Below are 25,145 nucleotides of genomic sequence, written 5' to 3' on the forward strand. Positions count from 1 at the left end.
CTGATGATAACCAGGATCTGGTCATATTTATTCAAATAAACTGCAAATGTGTAATCAAAAGCAGTCCATGTGGACATAATGCAGGGAAACATTTTCATAGACTTAGACTTAGACTTTTGTTTATTTTATTTTAATATTTCTAGCCAGACATTTCAGGTGGTACTTAAAATGTTAAGCAACAAGGTAATATAAATTGCAATATAAAGTATTTTATTTGTCAATAGTAAAACAATGAGTTTACAAAAATAAACTCACTTTTATTCAATGGGGTACCTCATTTATGACACCACAGGTAGGAGACTATGCTGTAGTGGTAAACAGGAGACTATGTTGTAGTGGTAAACAGGAGACTATGCTGTAGTAGTAAACAGGTAGGAGACTATGTTGTAGTGGTAAACAGGTAGGAGACTATGCTGTAGTGCTATCTCTTCTTAGAGGAGTAATCTCTTGTAACCCTCTGAAATGTCAGTCTCATGTACACTATGATGAACCTGTGTGTGTGTGTGTTCGTGTGTGTGTGTGGGGGGGGGGGGTTTGAGTTCGTATGTGTGTGTGTGTGTGTGTGTGTGTGTGTGTGTGTGTGCATGGCGGATAAGGAGAAAAAGATTATTGAACTCCAAAGACATCATGCTCCATGGCCCTGGCAAAATAGAACAATTAACCATGACATCACAATGGCTTTTTAATTTGTCCCTATTTTCCCTGTGGGTTAATATAAAGGGGTACTCTCACTGAAATAAAGCAGTTAATGCCTCAAAATGAAACTGAATGCGCAGTAAGTAAAATACAAGAGATTAATAGTTTTGCGAAAATTGAAATGCAATTTATAAAACTGTGCCTACAATTCACAAGCAACCAATCAATTCTTTACTGAATGACACAAAAACATTTTGCTCACTTGTTTCTCTGGGCTGGGAAATTACTCTAGGTCCATGCGGACTTCCTCTAATTACCACAAATTATTTTTTGCTCTGGGCAAATTTACCTCTACTAAAGAGCTTCTTCTCTCGCTCTCTTTGCAAATGCAAAACCCTGTTCTCCTCTTCCTTTCTCTCACTCCATCACTCCATCTCTCTCCCTCTCTCTGGTGGGCTATGGCTGTGTCTGCATGGCTATGGGCACAGGGGCTCCTGGCTGCGATGGTCTGGGTGCACGCTGTGGGGCCTTCATGCAATCTGCAGAGCAGGTCCATCTCTGGGAGTCTGTTCAAGGAAGGTGATGTGATCATTGGGGGTCTGTTCCCTGTTCATGTTGAAGCTGCTGAACCCGACCACACATTCACACAGAGAGTTCTGGGAGGCCACTGTCAAGGGTGAGTATATTAGTTTCATTATAACAAATCTAGTGTGTCAGTATATTGTTCAATTTGTTTCTAAAGACATTGTATATTGGTTTGGTTGTGGGAATTCTTCTTTTTATTTTAGATTGCATGCACTAAACCCCCCCTCTCCGTGTGCTCTGTCCCTATGTTAACCATCAACAATTCTCCATGTCTCTGTTTCTCTGTCAGCCTTGATGTGCGAGCATACCGCTGGCTCCTGACCATGATCTTCACTGTGGAAGAAATCAACAGAGATCCAGCGCTGCTACCCAACCTCACTCTGGGTTACCTTGCTGCAGACAGCTGCCTGGCTGAGGGCAGCACCCTGAGTGCTGCGCTGGCGATGGTGACAGGGCAGGAGGAGGCTGTAACTGGAGAACAGTGCACCAGGGCTCCCAGTGTGCCCGTCATCATTGGCGATGCCCGGTCTGCTGCCTCCATAGTGTTAGCTGATACTCTGGGTGTTTTTGGCATCCCCCTGGTAAATGGAAAATTAGAAAAATATCTTACATTTTACCTCATTTCTAACATTTAGTTATGAAGCATAAACATTATTACTTCTTTGTATAGATCATTCTTTCCACAAAAGCAAATGCTGGTGAAACTGATGAAATGTGATTTCTCCATCTCTTTATTCTTCTGTCTCTGTGCTCCATGTCTCCAGGTTAGTTATTTTGCTTCCTGTGCATGTCTCAGTGACCAAACCAGGTTCCCCACCTTCCTCCGCACTGTTCCCAGTGATGCCTTCCAGGCTAAGGCCATTGCCCATCTGCTGAGCCTAATGGGCTGGTCCTGGGTTGGGGTTGTCTCCGGAGATGATGCATATGGGATAAGTGGAGTGCAACTGTTACTGAAAGAACTGGAGGGTTCAGATGTGTGCATTGACTACCTGGAGGTCATCCCTAAATCCTATGCGATGAGCAAAATTAGACGCATCATCGAGAGAATCCAGAGCTCCAAGGCTAGGGTGGTGGTTACTTTTGCCATCAGCCCAGATATGGAGGTCTTGCTGAGAGAAGTGGTGAAGCAGAATGTGACTGACAGGCAGTGGATTGCCACTGAAGCCTGGAGCACCTACAGTCATCATCCTTCATGGAGTGGCATTTCGTTAGCAGGGACTCTTGGCTTTGCCCTACGGCAGGTTGATATCCAGGGTTTGGGCTCCTATCTGACACAACTGAGGCCAGGAGGGCAACAAATGCAGCCACTGACTCAAACTGTTTGGGAGGAAATGTTTGGATGCAAATTTGTGGTGGAATCCCAGACAAACCCTCTCTCAGGACCACAGTGCACAGGCTTAGAGAAAATGGAAAGAAACCAGGAAGAAGTCTACTTTGATGTTATGTATAACGTGTATAAGGCTGTGTATGCTATCGCAAATGCAATTCAGGACATGCTGGTCTGTCAGTCTGGCAAAGGACCATTTAAAAATGGAGAGTGTCCTGATATTAAACCGATACGACCTAAGCAGGTAAGGAAAAATTATATGAAAAAATTATCAGTTAAAATTCTATTTGCTTAAGCTGTTTTAGAGATAAAGTTGTTTGGATTTATTCTTCTTGGTAGCTTCTGTATTACCTAAAGTCAGTAAATTTCACAACACCAGTGGGTGAGCTACTTCATTTTGATGAGAATGGGGATGTATCTGCCTCATATGACATCATTAACTGGCATGTAGGACCTGAAGGAAAAGTGGAATTTGTGAAGGTTGGGCAGTTTGATGCAGCAAGCAGACAAGAGCGAGGCTTTCAGTTGGACACCAACAAAGTGGTCTGGGGAGGAGGCTGGGGTGATCACGTAAGAATGTATCTGCTTCTCTGTAACACATTTCCAGCTAACAATTAGATAAAAAGACAGGCATGGTATAGGGAGGAACCTATGTTTGCATATTTATTTCTATTACATATGAACAAGGAATGACCTCAATTATAGTCTCATAGTTTTTGAGTCTTTAAAAAGTGATGTCTCCTCCTGATGATTGTTTCTGTCAAGCTGATGGAGATTTCTCCCTCTGCTCTTCAGGTGCCAGTGTCTGTGTGCAGTGAGAGCTGTCCCCCGGGCACCAGGAAAGCTGTGCAGAAAGGAAAGCCTGTTTGCTGCTATGACTGTATACCATGTGCAACAGGGGAGATTAGCAATGCTACAGGTACTATTCAATGACACTGAAAACAGTATGTTTATTGTTTAATGCTAGAAAAAAGCTCAGCTTTTGCTGGTCCTTCAATAGTGCTGATTTACCAGGGTTCATTTGAGTCCATTTTAGACCTTTCTGTGCAGAATTCAAGGATTCAAACACTATGTAGAGATACTACAACATGCAAGATATTAGTGTGCTAAACCCTGACATAACATTTATATCATCAGACAATGTACCACTCCTGATACATTTAAAGTATTAACAGTTAAAGCAAAACTCTGTAAAGTTAAAGTGTTAATGTACCACCTTCATTGTCAAATGAAACATCTTCTTTTTTTCTTCCCTGCAGACTCCACAGAGTGCAACAAGTGTCCAGAACGGTTCTGGTCCAGCACTGATCGGACAGTGTGTGTTCCAATGCAAGTGGAGTTTTTGTCCTTTCAAGATAACATGGGCATTGTCCTCTCAGTGCTGTCTGTTGCTGGGGCGACACTTACTGGGACCATCCTGGCTGCCTTCTTCCATCATCGGGACACGCCCCTGGTCCGCGCCAACAACTCAGAGCTGAGCTTCCTGCTGCTGCTTTCACTCAAACTATGCTTCCTTTGTGCACTTCCTTTCATTGGCCGGCCTGTACCTTGGTCCTGTATGCTGCGCCATACCCTGTTTGGGATCAGCTTTGTGGTGTGTCTGGCCTGTGTGCTCAGTAAGACTGTAGTTGTCCTGGTTGCCTTCAGAGCAACTCTGCCAGGATCAAATGTGATGCGCTACTTTGGCCCTTTTCAGCAGAGAGCAGGAATTTTCCTCTGCACACTGGTGCAGGTGGTGGTCTGTGTGCTGTGGCTGGTGTTAGCACCTCCTGTACCTACGGAAAGTGCAGGAGGTGAGCTTGGAGCTCGCGTGGTGCTGCTCTGTGCTGTGGGCTCAGTGGCAGGCTTCTCCCTGGTACTGGGATACATCAGCTTGCTGGCAGGTGTATGCTTCATTATGGCCTTCCTCGCCCGGAAGCTTCCAGATAATTTCAATGAGGCAAAATTCATCACATTCAGTATGCTGATCTTCTGTGCTGTGTGGATCGCCTTTGTTCCAGCATATGTCAGCTCTCCAGGGAAGTACACAGTGGCAGTTGAGGTCTTTGCCATCCTGGCCTCCAGTTACGGCCTTCTGCTGTGTATATTTGCCCCAAAGTGTTACATCATTCTGCTCAGACCAGAAAAGAATATAAAAAAGAACATGATGGCCAAATAGGGAAACACAATTAAACAAAATAATATTTGAGTGATTTTACATATGGCACAATATGTTACAATATGTTCAACTGACATTTTAGGTATCCATGGAGTTACAATAAAGTTACAATGTTTGCACTTTGTCTATATTCTCAGACTACTACAAAACTCCCATACTCCCATACTCTGTTTAGTCATTTACATTAGTTATGGGGTAAATGCTACAATATTATAAATCTAGAGACATTTATCCATAATTTATGAATTAGTAAAAAAGAAAACAACTGTAACAAATGTGTATAAAAGGGGGACATTTTATTGCAAATAATTTCATTCTACTGTTTCAGTATATTTTTAAATTATCCATGCCAGAATATGACAGTGAACAAACATTTAACTTTCATAAATGTCTCAAGCTCTGCTATCCCTTTGAATGGATCTTATAAATTGTTCAAAGAAAATGATAGAGAACACTGAATGCAACACAAAAAATGATGCAAGAAATTACAGTGTGACAGCTGCTTCTTTTGTCCCACTGGCCTTGGCAGACATCTAAACACCCCTGCCCTGCTAGATGTGCAGAATAAACTGATAATGTGTTAGATTACCCACTGGATAAAATACAGATTGATCAGTAAAGCAATCCAGCAGTGCCTTGTGTTGGACAGCGCTGGTAAATATGGAATATCTTACAGAAATATGGTGCTGTAGTTTTTTTTTATTTTTGAAGCAAAATAGACTTACTGAGCAATTAAATGTAATTAGGTTCAAAAGCTTTAATGGGCATGCCCGGCAAAATGAAAAATAATGTACACAAAGTAATGCAGATTTTTTTAAAGCATTAAAGTAATTCCAGAAAAAGTAATAAAGAATTAAAGAAAGCGTTTTCGTTCTTGCTCAGGAAATAAAATATAACTGTTAAAGCTACATGAAGTAAATACGACTGCACACAAGTGAAGTTTATGAATGTCTGTTTAATGGTGGCAATGAGGGAGTGAGAGGAGTGTGCGGTGGAAGAGTCTTTATTCTCCTTAGCAAACTTAAACACAGCAATAAACAAGAAAAGGAAAAAGAATGTAAACAGCACAATCAGGCAGCATCGCTTCTCATAGGTGATTGGGAGTGGGGCAATTTCAGTGTATGTGAACGTGTGGGTGTGTTCCTCCTCCTGGGTGCCGGGTACACCTTGACAGATGCCCCATCCCCCAAGGATCCTGCTGGCTTCCAGGTGCAGGGTAGGCCCGGTCAGCTCAGTGGTTAAGTTACCTTTACGCCCCACCCATCTATCCTTCATGGCCACCCACACCTTGTCTCTGGGCTGCTACAGGGATGTCTGTCCTCATTGCTGGTGTGCCTTCCTCTTGTGGTAATGGTTAGTGAGTGCTGCCTCTGGTGTTTCTTCTGCCAGACATGCCAGGGTACAGCAGAGGTTGGTACCCCAGAAAGTACATGAAGGGGACAGGTCCCATACCTTCATAGCGGAGAGTGTTGGACATGCAGGTTTTTGTGGTCAGTTATCTCTGTGTAGGGGTGCTACATTCCCTCCAGTCACTGCCTCTGCTCCTCAAAGGCCAGTTTCATGGCCCACAGTTCATGGTCACCTACTCCAAATTCTGCTCCAATAGCTTGCAAGAAAAAAAGGCGACTGTTTTTATCCTGGCACCATCCCTTGCCAGCTGGGACAGAACAGCGGCCTCTCCCCGATCAAGTGTTGATCAATATGACTAATGGCTTTGTGGACTCTTTGTGGACTGCTGCAGTACCGGGGTTAGTCAAAGCTGTCTTAAGAAAGCCTTGGATGCCGCTTACAGGTAGCCTGCCCATCATGCAGGTCTGTCAGGGACCTGGCCAATTTGCTGAAGGACCAAATGAATCACCAATAGAAACCCCAGGAACCGTGGGAGTTCACGGCACAAGTGGGGTTTTGGCCAACCGGTCACCGGCTCCACTTTGCAAGGCTACATGCACGCAGAGTCCTCCCTGATGATGTAACCAAGGAAGTTTACTTTGTGTAGGTGGAACTCACACTTCTCCGGTGTGCAATACAAAGTATTGCACAGGAGAGTGCTGAAGAATTTCCATATGTCATGCACATGTTGGTCATAGGAGGATGAGTAGACCAAGATGTCATTGATGTAAGCAGCGACGTATCTACCCAGGAACTCCCTTCGAATCTCATTAATGTATGCTTGAAACATGGCAGGTGTTGTGGCTAGTAAGAACCAGGTACTCGCAGTGTCCTGAGGCAGTGCTAAATGACGTCTTCCATTCATAACCTTCCTTGATTCTAAAAAGATAGGTCTAGTTTGGTGAAGTAACGTGCTCTCCTCAGCTGCTCGAGGGCAGTTGGGAATAGTGGCAGAGGGTAGGGGCATATCACAAGCAGCACATTTAAACCCCTATAATCTATGCATGGCCTCAGTCTGACATACTTCTTCTTAACAAAGAAGACACTGGCTGAGGCAGGTTAAGTGGGTGATATAAGCCTGAGCCAGGGCCTCTTGGATGTAATGCCCCATGACCTGCTCCTCCTCCTGGGATTGCGGATACACTGCACACCAAGGAGGAACAGCTCCCTCCTTAATGTTCAAGTCCTGGTACAGTGCCAGGACGGGGGTCTCCTTGTGGGTATCCAGGATTTCCACAGAGGTGGACAGTAGAGGAACAGCCAGGTTCTTGAGTGCACATGTGGAACAGGTGATGGTGTTAGTGATGGTTTTATGTCCCCATGATATGTGTTGGTCATGTATGCAAAGCCAGGGGAGACATAAAATGACTGTCTGAGACAGGGAGGTGAACAAATAAAAGGTGATACACCCAACATTAATGGGGGGGGGGTGATGTGAGAAATAACCCCCTTGCCCACAGGGATTACACACACCCTCAACAGAGTTGGCAGTCCATTGGGTTGCCTGCTGCTTCAGAGTCAATTACCGCTGTAATAAGAGAAGAACAACTTTTGTGTGTAACCTTCAGCAGTACAGGAAACTTTGCAGAGATGGGAGTGCCTCGGGCACCATGGCCATACCTGTTGGAGATGTGGATTCCCTCAGAGAAGTTTCTAAGATGAGACCATTGCTTCTCTTCCAGGATGTGGTTATACATGATGGCTATATGTATGATGTTTACTCCTGAGGATTTTGTCACCTTCTTTGAGGAGAATGTTGCAGCAATCCGCCAGTCCATTTTCTCTGTTCTCACTCTTCCAACCAGTGTTCATTCCCCTACATCCATCTGTCTGGCTTCTTTTTCTCCTCTGTTCTCAAACAAAGTTCTTCAGCTCCTGACGTCCAGCAATCCGGCCACATGTCCGTTGGATCCCATTCTTTCCACTCTATTCCAGATGATATCAAGAGATCTTGCTTCCTTTCCTCTTTGTCATTATCAATAACTCCTTATCCTCTGGACATGTACCAACTGCATTCAAAACCACCAGGGAGGTAACAATCCTCATGAATGACACACTAGATGGCTACAACATAACCAATTACAAACTGGTATCACTTTCCTCTTTCCTCTAAAAAGCCCTTGAACAAGCAGTTTACAATCATTTATCTCTTTTCCTCATCCAGAGTCGGCTACATGAGCCCCATCAGTCTGGCTATAAAGTGGTACATTCCATAGAATCAGCCCTCATAGCAGTGATGGAGAAACTTCATGCTGCTAAAGCTGCCATACTGTCATCTGTCTTGATTCTTCTGGACCTTTTGGCAGCCTTTGACACAGTAAATCACCACATTCTCATCTCTGTTTTCTCCAGCCTTGGTGTGACTGGCTCTGCATGGATATGGTTATGGTCCTATCTAGAGGGATGGTCCTATCAGGTTACATGGAGAGGATCCACATCCAATCTATGAAGACTCTCCACCGGTGTCCCCTGGACTCAGTATTAGGCTCTCTTCTCTTCTTTTCTCTTCTCTTCTCTTCTCTTTGTATACTTGTTCTCTTTGTGATGTAATATCTTTTCATGGCTTCTCCTATCACTGCTATGCTGATGACACCAAATAATTTCTTTCTTTCCCACCCTCCAACATGCAGGTCTTCAGACGTATCTCAGCATTCTTGACTGACATCGTGTCATGGGTGACAGCCCTTGAAGCTCACTTGAAACTACCCCAGTAAAACCAAGCTTCCAGGAACTCCCAGCCCTTACTCACAGTTTCCTTCGAGAACTCCCTGGTACCACCATCTGAAGCTGCTTGTAGCCTGAGCAAAACTTTGGACAACCAATTGTCATTCTCAACTCATGTTTCAAATTTGACCTGGTCTTGCAGATTTCATACAAAGGATTCAGCCCTTTCTCTCGCAGGAAGCTGCCTAGGTACTTATGCAGTCTCTTGGAATTTCAAAGCTAGACTACTGCAACTCACTACTTGCTGGTCTTCCTCTAAGTGCCATCAGACCTCTACAACTTGTCCAGAATGCAGCAGCATGACTGGTCTTCAATCTTCTGAAGTTCACACATCACTCCACCGCTACCCTCCCTTCACTGACTTCCAGTAGCTGCCCGCATCAGATTTATAACCTTAATGCTTGCCTACAATGCCAAAAAAGGTCCAGCCCATGATTTCAATGATTTCAATGGTGGGACAACAATACAGGGCACATGGCTAGGACAATAGGGAAAACAAGTGTGGGAGCTATGAAGATGTGGGAACACTGTTACAAATAGTAGTATGAATTGTAGAATGTAATTAGTTTTTAAATAGAACTTTCTGTAAATTAACGCTTGTGGAGGTTTTGTAGTAGTGGTGTTTTTTGTATGTGTGTTTGTTTTTAAAGGGTTGATTTTATTTCCAAGATTTACATAATAAAGAGCTTTGCATTAAATGTCATTTATAATTTAATTAATAAAGTCCTATGATGATAACCAGCAATTGGTCTTATTTATTCACATAAGCAGTAAATGTTTAATCAAAAGCTGTCCATGTCAACATAATGCAGGGAAATGTGAACAATTTGGTATGCAACAAGGAAATATAAATTGGTAAATTCTTAATCTGCTCAAAGGATAAATATTTATTTTGTCAATAGTAAAATTACGTGTTTACAAAATAAACCCAGGGGCTCCTGGCTGTGATAAATAGCAAGGTGAAGCAAAAGCAAAATCACCAAGAACAGAAGAAATCAGAATAAAGAAGACTGAATGTTCCTCCATTTACCTTTCCTCTTTACACTCGCTTTTATTAAAGGGAGTACCTCATTTATGACACCACAGATAGGAGACTATGCTGTAGTGGTAAACAGGAGACTATGTTGTAGTGGGAAACCTCTCTTCTTAGAGGAGTAGTTCATCTACCTCCTAATCTCTTCTAACCTTATGAAATGTCATTGTCTCATGTACACTATGATAACCTGTGTGTGTGTGTGTGTGTGTGTGTGTGTGTGTGTGTGTGTGTGTGTGTGTGTGTGTGTGTGTGTGTGTGTGCATTTACATGGAAGATAAGGAAAAAAGATTCTGGAATTCTAAAGACATCAAGCTCCATGGCCCTGGTAAAATAGAACAAGTTACCATGACATCACAATGGGTTTTTAATTTGTCCCTACTTTTTCTGTGGGTTAATATAAAGGGGTACTCTCACTGAAATAAAGCAATTAATGCCTCAAAATGAAACTATATACCCATTGTAAGTAAAAAACAGATTAATGCTTTTGTAAAAATTACAAAGTAGTTTATAAAATTATATCTACAAAGCACATGCATCCAATCAATTCTGAATTGAATGAGACAAAACACATTTTGCTCACTTGGTTCTGTGGGCTGGGAAATTACTCTAGGTCCATGTGGACTTCCTCTAATTACCATAAATTATTTTTTGCTCTGGGCAAATTTACCTCTACTAAACAGGAGCTTCTTCTCTCGCTCTCTTTGCACACGTGAATCCCTCCTCTCCTCTTCCTTTCTCTCACTCCATCTCTCTCCCTCTCTCTGGTGGGCTATGGCTATGTCTGCATGGCTATGGGCACAGGGGCTCCTGGCTGCGATGGTCTGGGTGCACGCTGTGGGGCCTTCATGCAATCTGCAGAGCAGGTCCATCTCTGGGAGTCTGTTCAAGGAAGGTGATGTGATCATTGGGGGTCTGTTCCCTGTTCATGTTGAAGCTGCTGAACCCGACCACACATTCACACAGAGAGTTCTGGGAGGCCACTGTCAAGGGTAAGTAAACTGGGAGTTTCATTGTCACAAGTGTAGTGTATTGAAGTGGTGAAATTGTTAGCAAAAATATTTAATATGATATTGTTACATGTGTTTCTAAATACATTGTGTATTGGTTTGGTTGTGGGCATTGTTTTGTAATTTTAGACGGGCATGTACTGAACTTCGCCTCATCCCATGCTCTCTCATTACATTAACCATCAATATTTCTCCACATGTTCCTTTGTCTTTGTTTCTCTGTTTCAGCCTTGAATTGAGGTCTTACCGCTGGCTCCTGACTATGATCTTCACTGTGGAAGAAATCAACAGAGATCCAGCGCTGCTACCCAACCTCACTCTGGGTTACCTTGCTGCTGACAGCTGCCTGGCTGAGGGCAGCACCCTGAGTGCTGCGCTGGCGATGGTGACAGGGCAGGAGGAGGCTGTAACTGGAGAACAGTGCACCAGGGCTCCCAGTGTGCCCGTCATCATTGGCGATGCCCGGTCTGCTGCCTCCATAGTGTTAGCTGATACTCTGGGTGTTTTTGGCATCCCCCTGGTAAATGGAAAATTAGAAAAGTAACATTGTTTAGGTACTTATACATGTAAGAAACTGCTTTTTATTTATTATCTTTTTGCTCAGATATTTCTCCTTTATATGGATCATTCTTTCCATCAGAAGCAAACACTGGTGATACAGAATGATCAAATGGTGATTTCTCCATGTCTTTGCTCTTCTGTCTCTGTGCTCCATGTTTCCAGGTTAGTTACTTTGCTTCCTGTGCATGTCTCAGTGACCGAACCAGGTTCCCCAACTTCCTACGCACTATTCCCAGTGATGCCTTCCAGGCTAAGGCCATTGTCCATCTGCTGAGCCTAATGGGCTGGTCCTGGGTTGGGGTTGTCTCCGGAGATGATGCATATGGGATAAGTGGCGTGCAACTGTTGCTGAAGGAACTGGAGGGGTCAGATGTGTGCATTGACTACCTGGAGGTCATCCCTAAATCCCACACATTGAGCAAGATCAGACGCATCATCGAGAGAATCCAGAGCTCCAAGGCTAGGGTGGTGGTTACTTTTGCCATCAGCCCAGATATGGAGGTCTTGCTGAGAGAAGTGGTGAAGCAGAATGTGACTGACAGGCAGTGGATTGCCACTGAAGCCTGGAGCACCTCCAGTCACTATTCTTCATGGAGTGGCATTTCGTTAGCAGGGACTCTTGGCTTTGCCCTACGGCAGGTTGATATCCAGGGTTTGGGCTTCTATCTGACACAGCTGAGCCCTGGAGGGCAACAAATGCAGCCACTGACTCAAACTGTTTGGGAGGAAATGTTTGGATGCAAATTTGTGGTGGAATCCCAGATAAACCCTCTCTCTGGACCACAGTGCACAGGCTTAGAGAAAATGGAAAGCCAAGAGGTCTACTTCGATGTTATTTATAATGTGTATAAGGCTGTGTATGCTATAGCCAATGCAATTCAGGACATGCTAAACTGTGAGCCTGGCAAAGGGCCATTTGAAAATGGAGCGTGTCCTGATATTAAACCGATAAGACCTAAGCAGGTAAGGAAAAATTAAATGAAAAAAAAAGAAAGTTAAAACTCTATTTGCTTAAGCTGTTTTGGAATTAAAGTTGTTTGGATTTATTCCTCTTGACAGCTTCTGCACTACCTAAAGTCAGTAAATTTCACAACACCAGTGGGTGAGCTACTTCATTTTGATGAGAATGGGGATGTATCTGCCTCATATGACATCGTTAACTGGCATGTAGGACCTGAAGGAAAGGTAGCATTTGTGAAGGTTGGGCAGTTTGATGCAGCAAGCACACAAGAGCGAGGCTTTCAGCTGGACACCAACAAAGTGGTCTGGGGAGGAGGCTGGGGTGATCAGGTAAGAATGTATCTGCTTCTCTGTAACACATTTCCAGCTAATGACTGGGTAAAATGATTGGCATGATATAGTTAGGAACCCACGTTTGCATGTTAATTTATATTACACATGAACAAGAAATAGTCTCATAGTTTTTGAGTCTTTGAGTTTTAAAAAATGTCTTAGTAGTTTTTGAGTCTTTAAAAATGGTGTTTCCTCCTCCTGTTTCTGTCAAGCTGATGGAGATTTCTCCCTCTGCTCTTCAGCTGCCAGTGTCTGTGTGCAGTGAGAGCTGTCCCCCGGGCACCAGGAAAGCTGTGCAGAAAGGAAAGCCTGTTTGCTGCTATGACTGTATACCATGTGCAACAGGGGAGATTAGCAATGCTACAGGTACTATTCAATGACACTGAAAACAGTATGTTTATTGTTTAATGCTAGAAAAAAGCTCAGCTTTTGCTGGTCCTTCAATAGTGCTGATTTACCAGGGTTCATTTGAGTCCATTTTAGACCTTTCTTTGCAGAATTCAAGGAATCAAACATTACATAGTTAGTGATTACTAACTATAACAAGTTACTAAAAGATGCAAAATATTAGTATGCTGAAGCCTGCTCTAACATTTATATCATCAGGCAGAGTACCTCTCCTGATACATTTAAAGTACTAAAACTCTGTAAAGTTAAAATGTTAATGTACCTCCTTCATTGTCAAATGAAACATCCTCTTTTTACACTTCCCTGCAGACTCCACAGAGTGCAACAAGTGTCCAGAACGGTTCTGGTCCAGCACTGATCAGACAGTATGTGTTCCAATGCAAGTGGAATTTTTGTCCTTTCGAGATAACATGGGCATTGTCCTCTCAGTGCTGTCTGTTGCTGGGGCCACACTTTCCGGGACCACCCTGGCTGCCTTCTTCCATCATCGGGACACGCCCCTGGTCCGCGCCAACAACTCAGAGCTGAGCTTCCTGCTGCTGCTTTCACTCAAACTATGCTTCCTTTGTGCACTGGCTTTCATTGGCCAGCCTGCACCATGGTCCTGTATGCTGCGCCATACCCTGTTTGGGATCAGCTTTGTGGTGTGTCTGGCCTGTGTGCTCAGTAAGACTGTAGTTGTCCTGGTTGCCTTCAGAGCAACTCTGCCAGGATCAAATGTGATGCGCTACTTTGGCCCTCTTCAGCAGAGAGCAGGAATTCTCCTCTGCACACTGGTGCAGGTGGTGGTCTGTGTGCTGTGGCTGGTGTTAGCACCTCCTGTACCTACGGAAAGTGCAGGAGGTGAGCTTGGAGCTCGCGTGGTTCTGCTCTGTGCTGTGGGCTCAGTGGCAGGCTTCTCCCTGGTGCTGGGATACATTGGCTTGCTAGCAAGTATCTGCTTCATTATGGCCTTCCTTGCCCGGAAGCTTCCAGATAATTTCAATGAGGCAAAATTAATCGCATTCAGTATGCTGATCTTTTGTGCTGTGTGGATCGCCTTTGTTCCAGCATATGTCAGCTCTCCAGGGAAGTACACAGTGGCAGTTGAGGTCTTTGCCATCCTGGCCTCCAGTTACGGCCTTCTGCTGTGTATATTTGCCCCAAAGTGTTACATCATTCTGCTCAGACCAGAAAAGAATATAAAAAAGAACATGATGGCCAAATAGGGGGAAAAAACTATATTAAATTACATTTGAGTGATTTTACATAAGAGATGCATAAAAATTATTATACTGCTGTAGACCTATGAATTAAAGGAGTTACAATGTGTTAAACATATCAGCTATCCATGGAGTTACAATAAAGTTGCAATGTTTGCCCTTTACCTATATTCCCGACTACCCCAAATCTGTTACTCCAAGGTTTTGCATAGTTGTGTAATCACTCCCATACTGTTTAGCCATTTACATTAGTTATGGGGTAAATGCTACAATATTATAGCTCTAGAGACATTTATCCATAATTTATGAATTAGTGAAAAAGAAAACAACTGTAACAAATGTGTATAAAAGGGTGACATTTTATTATGTGCAGAATAAACTGATAATATGTTAGATTACCCACTGGATAAAATACAGATTGATCAGTAAAGCAATCCAGCAGTGCCTTGTGTTGGACAGCGCTGGTAAATATGGAATATCTTACAGAAATATGGTGCTGTAGTTTTTTTTTATTTTTGAAGCAAAAAAAGACTTACTGAGCAATTAAATGTAATTAGGTTCAAAAGCTTTAATGGGCATGCCCGGCAAAATGAAAAATAATGTACACAAAGTAATGCAGATTTTTTTTTAAAGCATTAAAGTAATTCCAGAAAAAGTAATAAAGAATTAAAGAAAGTGTTTTCATTCTTGCTCAGGAAATAAAATATAACTGTTAAAGCTACATGAAGTAAATATGACTGCACACAAGTGAAATTTATGAATGTCTGTTTAATGGTGGCAATGAGGGAGTGAGAGGAGTGTGCGGTGGAAGAGTCTTTATTCTCCATAGTAAACTTAAACACAGCAATAAACAAGAAAAGGAAAAAGAATGTAAACAGCACAATCAGGCAGCATCGCTTCTCATAGGTGATTGGGAGTGGGGCAATTTCAGTGTATGTGAACGAGTGGGTGTGTTCCTTCTCCTGGGTGCCGGGCACACCTTGACAGATGCCCCATCCCCCAAGGATCCTGCTGGCTTCCAGGTGCAGGGTAGGCCCGGTCAGCTCAGTGGTTAAGTTACCTTTACGCCCCACCCATCTATCCTTCATGGCCACCCACACCTTGTCTCTGGGCTGCTACAGGGATGTCTGTCCTCATTGCTGGTGTGCCTTCCTCTTGTGGTAATGGTTGAGCGCAGCCTCTGGTGTTTCTTCTGCCAGACATGTATAAAAAGGGGACATTTTATTACAAATAACGTCACACTCCTGTTTGTTTATCTTTAAATTATCTAGGCCAGAATAGTCAATATAAGAGAGTAAATAAGCATTTAACTTTCATAAATGTCTCAAGCCCTGCAATCCCTTTGAATGGATCTTATAAATTGGTCAAGGAAAATGATAGAGTGAAATTTATGAATGTCTGTGTAATGGGAGCAATGAGGGAGTGAGAGGAGTGTGCGGTGGAAGAGTCTTTATTCTCCATAGTAAACTTAAACACAGCAATAAACAAGAAAAGGAAAAAAGTAAACAGCACAATCAGGCAGCAGCAATTATTGTAGGCGTTAGCAATCATGGTAGTGTAGACCTAGCAGATGCAGTGATACTCTCTCTTGTGGACAGGAACAGGAAGAACTGGCTGTGAGAACCTGTGGGCTTATATAGAGGGGAAAATAAACTAGGGACAGATGCACAGGATTAGTAATCAGGTGATTGGGAGCGCGGCAGGTGTGGTGTGTGTGAATGAATAGCCATGTTCCTCCTCTTGGGAGTAAAGCACACTTTGACAAATCCCCCAATCCGAGGATCCCGCCGGCCTCCAAGTGCGGGGTTGACATGGTCGGCAAAGAGCTAGCTTGGACGTGTGCTCATAATGAAGGTCACTAAATAGGGATCCAGGACTTACCCCTCCCAGTCCAGGTACCAGGTACTGCAGCTGCCTTCCTCTTCTCTGTAAGTCCAGAAGGGCACTCACCTTATATGCAGGACCCACTTTGAGTTCCGATGGCATTGCCAGCAGTCCGGCAGTGGCACTGCTGTCTGTGAGGGATCCCGTGACCACAAGCTTCAGGGCAGAAATGTGGAAGGCGACGATACACGGCTACTCCCCGGCAAGTCTACCCTGTAGGTTACTTCATTAACAGAGGATAGTGAAGGGCCCGGCATATTTGGGGGCCAGCATACCTTTGGACCCAGCCATCTTTCGAGGCCACCCACACCTTGTCTGGGGGCTGGTACTGGTGTGTCTTCTCAGTGCCAGTTTGCCTTCCTCTTGTAGGTGGTAATGGTTGAGTGCAATATCCAATGTGTCTCCTCCCAGATGTGTTCACAATGCTGGCACCATGTCTGGACAGTCGGTGGGTCTGACATCAGGGCGTTCTGGGGGTACAGAGGTTGGTACCTCAGAACACAGCTGAAGGGGGTAAGCCCCATACCCCCTGTATTGTTTTGGGCATATTCCACCTAAGAAAGGAAAGAACACCAGGTTTCTGGATGGTCTTGGCAGTACAGGTGCAGTAACTTTCCTAGTTCCTGATTGACTCTCTCCATCTGTCCATTAGCCTGTGGCTGATAACCAGAGGTGAAGCTTATTGTAATGTTCTGCTTATCCAACAGCTCACACCATATCAGTGAAGTAAACTGGACTTCCCCCCATTCTGACACAATATCATCTGGCAGCCCCAACTGCCAAAAGATATGGCGAAGTTACAGGTCTGCCGTCTTCAGGGAAGTGGAAAGCACCAGAAGGGGAAAACACTGGACTACAAGGATAACGGTGTTCCCCTTGGACACTGGGAAATCTGTGATGAAATCCACAGCCAGGAGAGGAGACACCGGAGGCGATGTGGTGTAGGCAGGGGGAGCAGCTTACTGGCTGGTGGAATGTGTGGTGTTTTGCTGCAACACCACATGTTGTACAATATCCCTGTGCATTGCCAGCCACCAATAGTGTGCTGGTAGCAATTGTGCTGTGCATGTAGATCTTGGATGCCCTGAGCCTAGGGAGGCATATGCCCAGGTGATAAGCGTCGTCTGACATCGTGGAGAGATGCAGAGCTGACTTGTTGGCCAGTGAGTGTGAGGGTTAGCTATGGCAATGTGTTGGTCCAGGTCCCAGTGGACTGCTCCCATGAAGTATAAGGGAGGGAGGATGGGCTCCTGGCTGGTTGGTTTTGCGTTGTCGCTGAACTCCCGAGAGAGCGCTTCACCCTTCAGATACTTTGATAGAATCAAACAGCGACATGAACCACTGAGCCTGCCTCGAGTTAAGCCTCGTGGCGGTTTGGAGATATTTAGTTATCACTGTGAAGGGGTGCCGCGCTCCCTCCAGATAGTGCCTCCACTCCTCAAAGGTCAGTTTCATAGCCAACAGTTTGTGGCCACCTACTCCATAATTCTGCTCCACTGGCAATAGCTTGAAAGAAAAAAAAAGGTAACCAGTTTCAACCTGGCATCATCCCTTGCCTGCTGGGACCAAACAGCCCCAACTCCCATATCTGAAGTGTAGATCACTACAACAAATAGCATTTTGGGGTCCTCTGCAGCAGAAGGGGATTAGTGAAGGTAGTCTTAAGGTTCTTGAAAGCGTCAGATGCCACTTGCAGGTAGCCTGCCCATGGAGCAGGTCAGTCAGGGGCCTGGTGAGGGTGCTGAAGGTCCAAATGAACCACCGATAGAAACTGGCAAACCCCAGGAATCGCAGGCGCTCACAGCACAACCGGGGTTTTGGCCTTCATGTTCCCGCCTCCACCTTGCTAGGCTGCATTCCTGTTGATGTAACCCAAAAACCTTACCTTGCAGAGGTGGAACTCGCACTTCTCCAGCTTGCGGTACAAATTATTGTGCAGGAGAGTGCTGAGGACTTTCCACACATCATGCACATGTTGGTTATAGGAGAGTGAGTAGAGCAGGATGTCATGAATATAAGCAGCAAGAGATCTACCCAGGAACTCCCTTAGGACCTTGAAACATGGTAGGTGCTGTAGCTAGGCCATACAGAAGAACCAGGTACTCATAGTGACCTGAGGCCGTACTAAATGCCATCTTCCATTTAACTCCGTCCTTGATTCTAATAAGATTAAATGCACCGCACAGGTCTAGTTTGGTGAAGTAACATGCTCGCCTCAGCTGCTCAAGAGCAGACGGTACTGAAGTTAGCAGGTAGTGTTATTTCACAAGCAGCACATTTAGACCCTTATAATCTATGTATGGCTTCCTGACATACTTCATACTTCATTCTTCATAACAAAGAAGATGCTGGCCAAAGCAGGTGAGGTGGAAGAGTGAATGTAACCCTGAGTGAACGCATCCTGGATGAAATGCTCCATGACCTGCTCCTCCTCCTGAACCAGAGCCTCCATGACCTGCTCCATCAACCAAATGTTTTCTTTATCTGCCTGTTAGTTCCCCTCAGTTGTTAGAAGGTATTCAGGCCCAGTCCTCTGTGTAGAACTATTTCAGTTCCCTTGTATTTTTGGAATGTCTTATTTAAATGGCCTTCTTCTGATCATACAACAGCTTTCCAGTGTGGCTGAGGTCTACACTGTGACTTGGACCCCTCTACAACACAGAAAATCTTCAGTTTGAGGGAAGCCATGTCAATGTTGATTTACTCATGTGTTTCATTGTCATGTTGCATGATTGAACCTTTTTTGAGCTTCAGATCACAGTCATCCAATACTCAGCATTTTTACCAATTCTACTTAATGTTCATTGATTCCTGCAAGTCATGCAGCAAAGAAGCCTCAAACATTTATATTTTCTCCACCATATTACAGATTAGTCAAAAATTCTAATTGTGCTGTCCTGATCATAGTGGGCTGTGCAGGAGACATTTTATTCTGTTCTGTATATTTTCTATTATCGTTCTGTATAAAGAGAGCAAGCTTTGCACAGAGGGCATGAAGGTTTGCACAGGGGGAAAAGACCCGCATAGCATAGAAACAGGCCTGAACTCAGGGCTTCCTACAATGTGCATAAGGTGTGCATACAAGGTTGTTTATGCTCTCGCTCACGCACTGCATGATCTGATGCAGTGTGAAGAGGAAAAAGGACCCTTCATCAGCAACAGATGTGCCAGCATACACATCCTAGAGCCCTGGCAGGTGAGTGTCTCCCTGTGTACACACACACACACACACACACACACACACACACACAAACAGGAGCACACATATATAATTACACACACACTTATGGAAATTCTGAATGCATCACGGCAACCAAGACTAAAAAATTGAGAATATATTGGATACTTAATATTTAAAACAGATTTAACTTCATGGGATCTTTGAAATACAGAAATTCTTTTAAGGGGTGTTTATTGTGTCCCTATGTCATAGTACATTGTCTGTTTTGTCTATGTGTGAGATTGTCCATTACCTGCAGAATGTGAACTTCACCACTGGCTTTGGTGATCATCATGTCCTTTGACAAGAACGGTGATGCCCTGGTTATCAATGATGTCATGAACTGGCAGCCAAACCCAGATGGATCGATCAGAGTTCATACAGTGGGTGTTGTGTATGAGGCCGCCCAAGCAGGGGATGTCCTTACACTAGAGGAAGGTGCCCTCTACTGGAACTTCAAGTCAAAGAAAGTAAATCATGCTCTGTTTTACAATTGCAAGTTTAAATATGGAGCACACAGTACTTTGCCAAGATCACATTTGTGTACTGGGCCTGAGCTGTTGGGTTAAGTCTAATGTGTTAACATTACAAGTATTTATCATAACTTTAAATGCTCAGGACATGTATACACACACAGTGCACAGAAAATGCACACACAACCAATTCAATGGAACAGTTATGCATGCTTGATGTAAACAATGGCCGGTGAGGTAGGTGCTAGGGTGGAACGACAATACAGGGCACATGGCTAGGACGAAATGGAAAACATGTGTGGGAGCTATGAAGATGAGGAAGCACTGTTACAAATAGTGCTATGAATTATAGAATGTAAGTAGTTTTTTCTTTAAATAGAGCTTTCTGTAAACTAAAGCTTGTGGAGGTTTTGTGGTAGTGGTGGGTTTTTGTTTGTTTGTTTGTTTGTTTGTGTGTGTGTGTGTGTGTGTGTGTGTGTGTGTGTGTGTGTGTGTGTGTGTGTGTGTGTGTGTGTGTGTGCTTATCTTTTTTGAAGGGTAGATTTTATTTCCATGATTTACAGAATAAAGAGCTTCACATTAAAAGTCAATGATAAAGTCCTCTGGTTGGTCATATTTATTCACATAAACTGCAAATGTTTAATCAAAAGCAGTCCATGAGGACATAAACCAGGGAAACATGGAAGATTTGGTAAGCAGCAAGGTAACATAAGTTATGAAATGTTTAATCTGAGCAAAGTATATATTATATTTATATATGATATTATATTTAATTTGTAAGTGTCAATATTAAAATGACAAGTTTACAAAAATAAACTCAAGATAAATAGCAAGGTGAGGCGAAATCAGCAAGAACAGAGAAGACATCATGCTCCATAGCCCTGGCAAAATAGAACAATTAACCCTGACATCACAGTGGCTGTTTAATTTGTCCCTGTTTTCTCTGTGGGTTAAGATCAAAGATAACTATCCCTAAAGTAAAGCAATTAACTCCTCAAAATGAAACTGTATGCCCACAGTAATATGGCCAAAGTGTTTTGAAAATTACAACAGATTAATGCTTTTGTGAAAATTATAAGGCAATTTATACAACTGTAGCAATTTATACAACTTTTTGGCACATGCATCCAATCAATTCCATACTCAGTGACACAAAAATGGCAGTTGTTGCTGTGGGCTGGGAAATTACTCTAGGTCCATGCGGACTTCCTTCAATTAACACAAATTATATTTTGCTCTGGGCAAATTTACCTCTACTAAACAGGAGCTTCTTCTCTCGCTCTCTTTGCAGACGTGAATCCCTCCTCTCCTCTTCCTTTCTCTCACTCCATCTCTCTCCCTCTCTCTGGTGGGCTATGGCTGTGTCTGCATGGCTATGGGCACAGGGGCTCCTGGCTGCGATGGTCTGGGTGCACGCTGTGGAGCCTTCATGCAATCTGCAGAGCAGGTCCATCTCTGGGAGTCTGTTCAAGGAAGGTGATGTGATCATTGGGGGTCTGTTCCCTGTTCATTTTGTTGCTCCAGAACCTGACCACACATTCACACACAAAGTGATGGGAGGCCATTGTCAACGGTGAGTAAATTAGTTTCATTATTAAAAATCTAGTGCGTCAAAGTGATTAAATGCAAGCAAAAATATTTAAAGAGACATTCCATTTGTTTCTTAAGACATTTTATATTGGTTTGGTTGTGGACATTGTTCTGTCATTTTAGACTTGCATGCACTAAACCTCCCCTCTCCCTGTGTTCTGTCTCTATGTTAACAATAAATATTTCTCCACATGTCCCACGTATCTCCGTTTCTCTGTGTCAGCGTTAACCTGCGAGCATACCGCTGGCTCCTGACCATGATCTTCACTGTGGAAGAAATCAACAGAGATCCAGCGCTGCTACCCAACCTCACTCTGGGTTACCTTGCTGCTGACAGCTGCCTGGCTGAGGGCAGCACCCTGAGTGCTGCGCTGGCGATGGTGACAGGGCAGGAGGAGGCTGTAACTGGAGAACAGTGCACCAGGGCTCCCAGTGTGCCCGTCATCATTGGCGATGCCCGGTCTGCTGCCTCCATAGTGTTAGCTGATACTCTGGGTGTTTTTGGCATCCCCCTGGTAAATGGAAAATTAGAAAAATATCTTACATTTTACCTCATTTCTAACATTCAGTTATGAAGCATAAACATTATTACTTCTTTGTTTAGATCATTCTTTCCACAAAAGCAAATGCTGGTGAAACTGATGAAATGTGATTTCTCCATCTCTTTATTCTTCTGTCTCTGTGCTCCATGTCTCCAGGTTAGTTATTTTGCTTCCTGTGCATGTCTCAGTGACCGAACCAGGTTCCCCACCTTCCTCCGCACTATTCCTAGTGATGCCTTCCAGGCTAAGGCCATTGTCCATCTGCTGAGCCTAATGGGCTGGTCCTGGGTTGGGGTTGTCTCCGGAGATGATGCATATGGGATAAGTGGCGTGCAACTGTTGCTGAAGGAACTGGAGGGGTCAGATGTGTGCATTGACTACCTGGAGGTCATCCCTAAATCCCACACATTGAGCAAGATCAGACGCATCATCGAGAGAATCCAGAGCTCCAAGGCTAGGGTGGTGGTTACTTTTGCCATCAGCCCAGATATGGAGGTCTTGCTGAGAGAAGTGGTGAAGCAGAATGTGACTGACAGGCAGTGGATTGCCACTGAAGCCTGGAGCACCTCCAGTCACTATTCTTCATGGAGTGGCATTTCGTTAGCAGGGACTCTTGGCTTTGCCCTACGGCAGGTTGATATCCAGGGTTTGGGCTTCTATCTGACACAGCTGAGCCCTGGAGGGCAACAAATGCAGCCACTGACTCAAACTGTTTGGGAGGAAATGTTTGGATGCAAATTTGTGGTGGAATCCCAGACAAACCCTCTCTCTGGACCACAGTGCACAGGCTTAGAGAAAATGGAAAGCCAAGGGGAGCTCTACTTCGATGTTATTTATAATGTGTATAAGGCTGTGTATGCTATAGCCAATGCAATTCACGACATGCTGATCTGTCAGCCTGGCAAAGGACCATTTAAAAATGGAGAGTGTCCTGATATTAAACTGATACGACCTAAGCAGGTAAGGAAAAATTATATGAAAAAATTATCAGTTAAAATTCTATTTGCTTAAGCTGTTTTAGAGATAAAGTTGTTTGGATTTATTCCTCTTGGCAGCTTCTGCACTACCTAAAGTCAGTAAATTTCACAACACCAGTGGGTGAGCTACTTTATTTTGATGAGAATGGGGATGTATCTGCCTCATATGACATCATTAACTGGCATGTAGGACCTGAAGGAAAGGTAGCATTTGTGAAGGTTGGGCAGTTTGATGCAGCAAGCACACAAGAGCGAGGCTTTCAGCTGGACACCAACAAAGTGGTCTGGGGAGGAGGCTGGGGTGATCAGGTAAGAATGTATCTGCTTCTCTGTAACACATTTCCAGCTAATGACTGGGTAAAAAGATAGGCATGATATAGTTAGGAACCCACGTTTGCATGTTAATTTATATTACACATGAACAAGAAATAGTCTCATAGTTTTTGAGTCTTTGAGTTTTAAAAAATGTCTTAGTAGTTTTTGAGTCTTTAAAAATGGTGTTTCCTCCTCCTGTTTTTGTCAAGCTGATGGAGATTTCTCCCTCTGCTCTTCAGGTGCCAGTGTCTGTGTGCAGTGAGAGCTGTCCCCCGGGCACCAGGAAAGCTGTGCAGAAAGGAAAGCCTGTTTGCTGCTATGACTGTATACCATGTGCAACAGGGGAGATTAGCAATGCTACAGGTACTATTCAATGACACTGAAAACAGTATGTTTATTGTTTAATGCTAGAAAAAAGCTCAGCTTTTGCTGGTCCTTCAATAGTGCTGATTTACCAGGGTTCATTTGAGTCCATTTTAGACCTTTCTGTGCAGAATTCAAGGATTCAAACACTATGTAGAGATACTACAACATGCAAGATATTAGTGTGCTAAACCCTGACATAACATTTATATCATCAGACAATGTACCTCTCCTGATACATTTAAAGTACTAACAGTTAAAGCAAAACTCTGTAAAGTTAAAATGTTAATGTACCTCCTTCATTGTCAAATGAAACATCCTCTTTTTACTCTTCCCTACAGACTCCACAGAGTGTAACAAGTGTCCAGAACGGTTCTGGTCCAGCACTGATCGGACAGTGTGTGTTCCAATACAAGTGGAGTTTTTGTCCTTTCGAGATAATATGGGCATTGTCCTCTCAGTGCTGTCTGTTGCTGGGGCGACACTTACTGGGACCATCCTGGCTGCCTTCTTCCATCATCGGGACACGCCCCTGGTCCGCGCCAACAACTCAGAGCTAAGCTTCCTGCTGCTGATTTCACTCGAACTATGCTTCCTTTGTGCACTTCCTTTCATTGGCCGGCCTGTACCTTGGTCCTGTATGCTGCGCCATACCCTGTTTGGGATCAGCTTTGTGGTGTGTCTGGCCTGTGTGCTCAGTAAGACTGTAGTTGTCCTGGTTGCCTTCAGAGCAACTCTGCCAGGATCAAATGTGATGCGCTACTTTGGCCCTTTTCAGCAGAAAGCAGGAATTTTCCTCTGCACACTGGTGCAGGTGGTGGTTTGTGTGCTGTGGCTGGTGTTAGCACCTCCTGTACCTACGGAAAGTGCAGGAGGTGAGCTTGGAGCTCGCGTGGTGCTGCTCTGTGCTGTGGGCTCAGTGGCAGGCTTCACCCTGGTGCTGGGATACATCAGCTTGCTGGCAGGTGTTTGCTTCATTATGGCCTTCCTCGCCCGGAAGCTTCCGGAGAATTTCAATGAGGCAAAATTCATCACATTCAGTATGCTGATCTTCTGTGCTGTGTGGATCGCCTTTGTTCCAGCATATGTCAGCTCTCCAGGGAAGTACACAGTGGCAGTGGAGGTCTTTGCCATCCTGGCCTCCAGTTACGGCCTTCTGCTGTGTATATTTGCCCCAAAGTGTTACATCATTCTACTCAGACCAGAAAAGAATCTAAAAAAGAACATGATGGCCAAATAGGGAAACAAAATTTAACAAAATTACTTTCAGGTGATTTTACATAATAGATGCATAGAAATTATTATGCCGCTGTAGACCTATAAATTAAAGGCGTTACAAAGTGTTCCATTTACACATAGGTTATCGGCTAGTTACAATAAATTTACAATGTCTGCCCTTTACCTATATTCCCAGACTACCACAAATCTGTTATGCCATGGTTTTGCATAGTTGTG

At 43.9% G+C, this 25,145-nt stretch overlaps 3 protein-coding genes across 3 annotated transcripts; all 3 read left to right on the forward strand.

The window, feature by feature from the left end:
• The first annotated feature begins 1,091 nt into the window (after positions 1 to 1,091).
• On the forward strand, positions 1,092 to 4,706 carry LOC113568081 (extracellular calcium-sensing receptor-like). The gene is made up of 6 exons (XM_035525564.1): positions 1,092 to 1,312; positions 1,511 to 1,802; positions 1,986 to 2,792; positions 2,888 to 3,118; positions 3,344 to 3,467; positions 3,808 to 4,706. The coding sequence occupies exons 1-6, from the start codon at positions 1,095 to 1,097 to the stop codon at positions 4,704 to 4,706; spliced, it is 2,571 nt and encodes an 856-aa protein (XP_035381457.1). The 5' UTR covers positions 1,092 to 1,094.
• Positions 4,707 to 10,626: 5,920 nt separating this feature from the next.
• Positions 10,627 to 14,332, forward strand: LOC118241250 (extracellular calcium-sensing receptor-like). Its single transcript, XM_035525574.1, has 6 exons — positions 10,627 to 10,844; positions 11,091 to 11,382; positions 11,586 to 12,386; positions 12,483 to 12,713; positions 12,959 to 13,082; positions 13,434 to 14,332. The coding sequence occupies exons 1-6, from the start codon at positions 10,627 to 10,629 to the stop codon at positions 14,330 to 14,332; spliced, it is 2,565 nt and encodes an 854-aa protein (XP_035381467.1).
• Positions 14,333 to 21,030: 6,698 nt separating this feature from the next.
• Positions 21,031 to 24,930, forward strand: LOC118241248 (extracellular calcium-sensing receptor-like). The gene is made up of 6 exons (XM_035525549.1): positions 21,031 to 21,476; positions 21,717 to 22,008; positions 22,192 to 22,995; positions 23,091 to 23,321; positions 23,567 to 23,690; positions 24,032 to 24,930. Exons 1-6 carry the CDS (start codon positions 21,061 to 21,063, stop codon positions 24,928 to 24,930), a joined length of 2,766 nt encoding a protein of 921 aa, XP_035381442.1. The 5' UTR covers positions 21,031 to 21,060.
• The last annotated feature ends 215 nt before the right edge of the window (positions 24,931 to 25,145 follow it).

This window comes from Electrophorus electricus, chromosome 4, assembly GCF_013358815.1.
Source record: "Electrophorus electricus isolate fEleEle1 chromosome 4, fEleEle1.pri, whole genome shotgun sequence".
NCBI lineage: Eukaryota > Metazoa > Chordata > Actinopteri > Gymnotiformes > Gymnotidae > Electrophorus > Electrophorus electricus.